Source organism: Lissotriton helveticus, chromosome 5_1 (assembly GCF_964261635.1).
Source record: "Lissotriton helveticus chromosome 5_1, aLisHel1.1, whole genome shotgun sequence".
NCBI lineage: Eukaryota > Metazoa > Chordata > Amphibia > Caudata > Salamandridae > Lissotriton > Lissotriton helveticus.
Genome location: NC_136065.1, coordinates 192,279,153 through 192,287,588, shown reverse-complemented (window position 1 = coordinate 192,287,588; position 8,436 = coordinate 192,279,153). Strand labels below are relative to the sequence as shown.

Here is an 8,436-nt window from a genome sequence, read left to right as displayed (position 1 = left end):
GTGTGCCCAGGACAGGGGGATTGGAAGACTCCCAGCTCCTCTAATTTGCTGCTTATTAAGGTCCTCATACCAGGACAGGATAGGATTTCATTTCCTAAAAGCCTCGTGTGACCCCTGATTTTTCTCTATGAAAAACAGCGCGCTGGAACCTCTGAAACAAAGGCCTTGTGTGCTTGTCAGGAATGTCAGAGGAACATAACACAGCAGAAAGCAATTGGAAACCGGCACGAGTGGGGACTCGAAAAGGTTTAATGCCGAGAACTGTCAAGAACCTGCAAAGGAAGGGCGGCCCGACAAGGAGACCCGCCATAAACAAGCCCCTATACTCCTGAGTCCGTGGCCCCCCTTTGTTGGGTCACAGGCCCCTTTCGGGGATGCTCTTTGCGGGGGTTCGCAGCAGGTCCTCCGAAGGACTGATGGGGTCCGCTGTGCGCTCAGGCATTTTGCATGGCAACATCCTTGGCATTGATGGCGGAGTGTAGGACTCGATAACAAAAGCTTACAAAAAAAGCGGAGTCATCTCTGCACTCCGATGAGGTACTTAAAAATCAGGACGTCCCCTCGCGGAAAGGCAGCTTGACTGTCCAGGTATCCAAGAGTTCCAGTAGAAAAGTCTGTGAGGGGCCTGGATTAGCGCTACATTCTTTGCGACTCCACCCTCTCCCCAAGCCCCAGAATGTCTTCAGGGATTCCCTGAGCCCTGGAGAAGAGTCCCCTGGCCTCCACTTGGTCCACACAGACGTAGCAGGCCAGTGTCCCTGGTTCACCGCCCCTTGGCGTCGACGTACGTGTTGCGGGGCATGGGCACCATCTTCTCCTCACACGTCACCTTGTTGTCCTTCAGGATGTTGTACCACAGGAGGCCCGAGGGCCGGAGGTCCTCGCGTCGGCACAGCAGGTAGGGGATGGTGTCGGTGCGGGCCTGGATGTGGGCGCTCCGGAGCAGGGCCGAGCAGTGGCCGCTGACCTTCTCCAGCCTTCTCAGAACGAGGTGAGCTTTCCTGTGGAGAGAAAAATATATGTGTGAGGACGGACCGCCCAAGCAAGAGGTACAGTACAATATCCAGGTGAAAAAACACCTGGGAACTACTGCAAACAGAAACCACAACACCCTCCACCCCATTACTACTACCGTAGTTTGGTACGGTAATATAGCACTCAGTAAATACCAAAACAGCGGGATGTGGTATTTACCAGGGGGTATATTTACAAAAGAAGTGACGGAGCATGGCGTTAGCCTTGTTGGATTAACGCCGCGCACTGCAACTTCTGAAACGCAGGGCTGCCCCATATTTACATGAATACGGTGCAGCTCTGAATTTCTCCCCGCACTGGTGCTAAATGTAGCAGCCTAGCGCCAACGCAGGCACCCTTGCACCATAGTGCAAAGGTGCCTGCGTTGAGGGGAAGGATTGTTTATGTGCAGGAAGGTGTCCCTTCGTGCACATAAACAATCTGAAATGGCGTTTTGTATCTTTTATGTGTGCTACATAGATTTTGCAACTCGTCATTTTTTTTAAATGATTGTTTGTGTGCAGGAAGGGACAATGGCATTTTTTCTCGTTTTGCCAGAGTAAGACCAGGTTTTTCCAGGTCTTAATTTTGGAGCTGCCCCATATATAAGCCACCCTTGTAAATATGGGGCAGTGTCAAAATCAATTTGGTGTTGCGGTGGAACGCCCACCACAACACCCATTGCCCGCCTCTTTCACGCTAAGTATAGCATGAAAGGGTGCCTTATTTACAAGGCAGCGATAAGCCACGTTAAGTATCTTAACGCTGCCTTGTAAATAAAAAGACAAAGCCCATATCGCCACAGAAACGTCACTAAACGTGACGTTCCTGTGGTGATAGGGGCTTGTAAATATGCCCCCAGTTGTAGTACTGCAGCATCAGTCTGACTTGTGCTACTCGGCATAGCACAGCCACACTGAGGGACTCATTTACTAGCCCCATGCACCATCGGAAAGTCACTTTTTATGATGCTCCGGCGGCACACTGAGCTTACCCATATCTACGAGGCAACTTCACACATGATATGTAAGGGATAACATCTGTCTCCTCCGGCATTTACTGTACAACCACCAGCTCATCTGAATATTAGAAACATGGGGGAATATTTACAAGCCCCTTGCGCCGCTGCTGTGTCATCAGGGCCAGACTGGGAACCCACAGCAGCCCTGGCAATTTTCTCAGACTAGCCCCTGGGGAAGCACAGCCTTGGAGGCTGTAAATGCTTTGTTGCTGCTTTTGTTACTGGGGGCCAAACTGCAGCACCGCAGCAAAACTGGCTCCCAGTAACAAAACCAGCCCCCATTCTTCCAGCCTCCCAGGGAAACGTCCGATGCCCGGTGCAGCCAGTCCTGCCCATCACTTTTCCCATTTTAAATTTGACGCAGCAGTGGCGCAAGAGGCTTGTAAATAAGCTCCATAATCTTGAAAGATTTTGAAGAGACACATTGCACATTTTGAGGTTGTCACTGAGGTATTGCAGAGGATTTAATCCACTCATTGGCATTACCTGTACCCGGACTACAAACACAAACTGCAAACCCACTCTGTGCAGGAGTATCCAGCTCACCGTATCTCCCACCATGTGATATCAGCTCCTGACCGGGAGACGGTATAAGCAGAGCTGCTATTTTGTGACATAAGGTGGCACTGTGTGTATGTTGGCAGAAATAGGGAGTTAAAGTTGATGGGATGGAAACTGTGAGGTATGTGGACTGGAGGGTAAAGGCAAGGCTGATGCAGAAAAAAGAAGTCAGCAAGAGCTGGATGGAAGAATAAAGAGATTAGAGAAGAGTTAAATGAGTGAGAAGTGGGAGGAAAAAAGACGAGAGCTTAGAAGAAAGTTAGAGAGTGGAAAGCCTTTTGACGAATCATGTGAAACTAAGAGCAACAATGAAAATAAACAGGAAAAATGGAAGGATATGGGGATGTCATGGTGAAGAATGGTAGCAAAGAAGATGAGAGTGGGAGGAGTGGTAGTAAACAGACTGGGCAAGGCAGACACTACGGGCCAGATGTAGGTATCCAAATACCGGTCTTTAACGGCCGAAAATACCGATTTTCGGCCGTTACCGACCGGTATTTGGATACTGAGATGTAGGGCATGAAAAAATACAGATTCGGTAATTTTACCGAATCGGTAATTTTACCGATTCAGTAAATTTACCGATTCGGTAAAATTACCGAATCTGTATTTTGAAATGTAGGTAGCACTGTAAACAGGGCTACAGGGCTTTAAGGATTTGTTATTTACCACCAACTCTTAGTTGGTGGTAAATAACGAATTCCTATATAAATGCAAATATGTGCATTTACACCTGCAAACAAGCACTAATCAGGGGTGCAACAGGGTGTCAAAGTGACACCCTGCCACCCTTGACTATTTCACAATTTTACCGAACCGGTATTTACCGATTCGGTAATTGACATTCATTCCTATGGGCCTCCAGGCCCATAGGAATGAATGGCAATTACTGAATCGGTAATTACCGAATCTTAACGATTCGGTAAAAAATACCGAATAATTACCTACATAGGTCTTAACGATCCTAAAATACCAAATCGGTAAAATTCGCTATTTTAGAATCGGTAAAACCTTTTTACCTACATCTAGCCCTAAATGACTAGAAGGATTCTTGAAAGATGGCATAGGGCCATGAAATGACAAAGACTTGCAAGTGGAACTGAAGGTCGAGGGGGAAGGAAGGATCATTGATTAATAGCAGAAAGAGGAATAACATATGTAAAATTGTTATCAGTGTGGGAAACAGAAGAGATTGAATGAAAGGAAGTCTGAGGATAATGGAAACCCACATGCAAGCAAGTTTTGTTGCCAGCATTTTGACCGATCAGAATTCAGGTCAAGGCAGAGGTGCCATGTCAAGGACTGCTTACTTCAATGAAGGATAACATTTATTTGGGGTCTGGGAGTAGGCAAATAATGCAGGTACCTACAGTAGATCCTCCCGGGATGGCTCCTACGTAACACTACAAGCGCCAGGATTATTCTGAAAATACACTTGTGTTCCAACTGATTGACATCCTTTAACATGCCAGATGCGGGTTTATGGGAGAACAACGATGGCTTGAGAAGTTGAGACTCTCTCAAAAGTAGAAGATGTGTGTAAGTCATAAGGAATATTCTTTAATACAATTTTTACACTGCTTAATGGTAGTCTATAATCGGCCTTACTAGCCAAGGCATACTGTTATGCCATACTCTTTCAAATGCTTTGTGGGGGAATTTGGTCAACTAAGTGCATCTGTCTACCTTAAGGCTGATGGCGTTTTTCTGTAAGATTTAAGAATCTTTAGTGGGAAATTTGGTCTAGCATGTCAGTAATTCAAACATTGCTATATTTAATTAAGCCTCCAATACTAACATCAAGTGTAGGATTTCTATCAGAACAGAATAGATTAAGTTCTGCAAGGTAACCCTGGAAAAAATGTATTTTTATTATTAATTGGCAGCCTATCCAAGATATAGGTAAGTTGTCCAGAAGAGCCACAAAATTAGAATTTATAAAAATCAAGTCTAGGAAGTGAATAACCTGATAAGTATGAAAGTTGACAATGTGTGTTAAATCTAACACTTCAATGACAGATTTTGTATCAGAAAAAGAAGAACTGCCCTACCTTCATGTTGAAATCACCCAAAAATTAACAGTTTACCCCAGTAGAGGACCTCACACTACATTTAGGGATCCCAGCCTTCCTGCACTAAATAATGAGTTTCCTTTTTCCATTGCTAGGTAAATTTGAGATTTTCTTTCCACACTTCCTTGTTGAAATGTATGGGAACTGTACGCAATGGTGCAAGTAAAAGGAGGAGATGATTGGAACAGAGCAGGATTACACAAAACCCAGGAACCAACAAACGTGGACACAAGTTATGCCCTGAGCAAAGGGGTGCTCCTACAGCAGTGAAAGGTTGCTTCTTTCTGACACATTTTCATACAGAAGTTCCTCATTTAGAGAGATGATCTAAATAACAGTCACAATCCTCATCACTTGATCTGCAGACATTTTACAAAATAGAGTCAGGAGGTACTTCCCCAGGGTGTAGAGATACGGTCCATTCAAAGAACTCAACAACTTAGAGCAATAAGGTGTGGGTAGGTCCCCTTTTAAGAACTAACACTGGGGAACCAGTAGATGTCCCTTTCTCCTTTTGGCCAGCATAAGCCATAAGACATAACCATCAATGGAGTTGCTGCTGGGAAAGGAAGTGTACTGAGGACTACTGAAGTTGGTGGTGTACAGTTGGTCTATTAGATTAATGTCCACATTGGATGCGAAAATACACCGCATGAACAACTGGAAAACAGCAGGATTTAGTACAGTTTTTATAGCAGCTGTTGACTTTCTCTCTACAGAAAGACAGAACAGTGATACTAAAAACACAAATACTGTTAAAGCTGACAGATCCTCTGTTGTAAAGTGCATGTCTCAAGGAAGTCATGCCTATTCATGAGACGTACTTTCAACAGTATTGGCAAAGCTGTTCACAGCTGCCCACAGCTGTCCTAGAAAGAAAATGTCATAATGAGGCAATACTTTGGGCTACAAGAAAAAGGAATCTGGGAGAAGGGCCCCTTTGCCATACAGACTGTATGTATGTACAGAGGTAAACTGTACACTCAAAGTACGGTGTTATGAAAATGAGTTGAAAGATGAGGTTTGTGTTGTATGAGGTGAAGCTGAAATCATAGCCAGCAAAATACTTCATTTTAGAAACCTTTGACAAAGGGCTGGTGTTTTCACTGTGGAGCACATTTATGTGGGGAGTTGCTCTAGCACCACGAAGCGCGACACAAGCCTAAAATGAGATTTAAGAAGTCACGCAAGGCTACCTTGCGTGGCCCTGAGTGGCTCCATAAATCTGAGGTCACACAATACAGAGCAAATCTCTGTGTTGCGTTACTCTGCCCTGAGAAGGCGTTCCATGGACACTGCATGGGTGTTCCCAGGCAACTCCCATGGTTTTTGATGCATTCCCAGATTTACCAAAAGTGGTAGACCTGGGAATCCACCAAAAAGATAGTCCTTCTCACTGGAGGCATAATGAGGAGAAATAACTTTATTTCTCCTCGTTACTACCCCTTTAATGTGTGCTGCAGAATACAGCTTACATAGAAAGAGAAATATGCCTCTTAAGATTGTTTTTGTGTAGGAAGGTGCCCTTTACTGCACAAAAATAATCCTGCATGAAGCACATGTACCGTTGCACGATCATGCAAGGGTGCCTGTGTCGGCGCTAGGAAGCACATGGTGCAAGGGTGCCTGCGTTGGCGCTAGGCAGCCAAAACGGTGCCAGCACAGGGACAAAGGCAGGCATGCACAATATTCTTTTAAATACAGCACATTCTTGCTCTTTCCCTGTCATGCAGCGCAGGGCAGAATGGTGACTTGTTTTTTGCGTTGCGTGGCTTTCATATAAATCTGCCCCATAATCTTTAAGAAAGCATATTTTCACAGAAGTCTTTACTTCGTAATCCGAAAAAAGGCATAAAGCTAACAACATGTTATCAAGACACAAAAGTAAAATAAATAAACATGCAAGTGAATTAGTAAATATCACTGTCTCTTTATAACATAAGATTTCCAAACAACACTCAGTTACTAAACATGAAGATAAATCAGCAATAAAAAAAATGGTTGTCTCCGAAAAGTAAATACATCAAGGAACACAGACTGGCTCTCAATTACAATCCACATGTATCATACACAACATAATGTGGACACAAACCAAAATTACTTGACCTTATGGACTCCCATCCAACCAATAGCCAAATCACGAAAAACACATAAAAGCCAATGGCTAGAGAAGCCTGACCCAAGGGCCACTCACTCTCTTCTTACTGCACGTTTTTGAAGAACTGATGGCATGTGCCAGGACTAGAAACCAGAGGATGCTGAATCTGGAGGCATTTGTAGAGAAGTGTGGCTCAATGGTTAGAGTGGCAGACCCTGATGCAGTAGTCTGGCCGGGACCAGGGTTCAATTCCCGCCTCGGCGGGTCTCGGGCTCAATTTCCTCAGACCTGATAATTCTCGCCTCGGTGCCTATTCAAATCATAAATCCCACTCTGCACCTCTGGGCAATAGATTACTTAATCTCTACAACGGCCCCAACAATGCGGAGGATGCCTGACTTCACCTTGGAGGTGCCTAGGAGTGGGCTCCTCACAGGGAAAGGCCTTGGCGGTATTCGTACAAGCGCCGAGATGCCTATGGGTAGTTGTGCGCTATACAAGTGCGTAATCATTTCATTATTTTCATGAACCATATGAAGCATTGCATCATCATGGAGAGAAGGGAAACATGAGATCCCTGAGGTTTAGACATTTCAAAAGTCTGAGGCTGAATGTTTTTCTTACCCTTGGAGGTGAGTAAGTGTCAGTGTTCAGTGTGTGCACTGCAGTTTATGTGAGTGGATTATACTGGGGAAGAAGTAGGAAATGGAAGAAAATGTAGAGACACGGTACTGCTCTCAACCTCACAAATGCAGACCTGCTCCCCCGGGTAAACCCTCTTCAAGCTTGGCCTTGGTTCTACAGTTGAGAAACATCCTGCACATGTATGGGAGTAGTAATATAGACAACACAAGCTTTGTAATCCAGTAGTTAAGTGAAACTCGTGGGCCAGCACCTGTAGTCTGTGCTGCTATGTGAGCGATGGATCATTGGGCCAAAGAGTAAAGACCTGATGACATGTGCAGCCATTGAAAGCGGACAAGATGACCTGCATCTCTCAAGCGGACCAGTGCCAGTGCTGCCCATGCCGCTCATTGCAGTGTCTGGATCATGGGATGAATGGCGTTGATGGGAAAATAAACTCAGTATAGCTACAAGGAGGCAGATCCATGATTTCTCTCTTCACTTTGTTTTGTGGAGGAAGGGAGACAGAATTTATGAAGTTTTGGAGTTGGCTCTATTTCAAAAAGGTCTCTTGCCACAAGTTCCCTTGATTGATTGTGGGTTTCTAAAGCGCTAGAATCGACTCCCGAAGGAGTATCTCTGTGCTGTAGACCGCTGGGGAACCCGTCCTGGCTTTCCCTGTGAGATGGTCCCTACTGGGTATCTTCAAGGTGAAACCAGGCATCCCCGGCATATGTGGGGGGCCGTTGTGGAGATGAGGCAAGCTAATGCCCAGAGTTGCCGAGTGTGACCCCATGTTAGAGTAGGCACCGAGGCGAGAATTATCGAGTCCGCTGACCCTGGTCCTCGACCCTGCCGCGTCAGGAATAGAACCCTGGTCCCGGGCCGTCCTCTGCTTCCGGGTCTGCCGCCTCAAACCAGTGAGCCACACCACTCCACTTGTGCCTCCTTCTCAGTCAAAGTATAAAGTGGCTGCCTTAAGGAAAACAAGAATTCATTTCTGTGCAATGATCAATGGACATGACTTACAACAGAACTGAAGGAAC

The 8,436-nt window shown here is 45.4% G+C and overlaps 1 protein-coding gene across 3 annotated transcripts in view; it reads right to left on the bottom strand.

The window, feature by feature from the left end:
- Positions 1–233: 233 nt before the first annotated feature.
- ASTN2 (astrotactin 2) overlaps positions 234–8,436 on the bottom strand; it is a 2,754,112-nt gene continuing 2,745,909 nt past the window's right edge. For all 3 annotated transcript variants that reach the window (XM_078641978.1, XM_078641979.1, XM_078641980.1), the window contains one exon: positions 234–1,001. In XM_078641978.1, the coding sequence (XP_078498104.1) occupies positions 764–1,001 (238 nt within the window). In that variant the 3' untranslated portion in view covers positions 234–763. The remainder of the gene's footprint in view (positions 1,002–8,436) is intronic.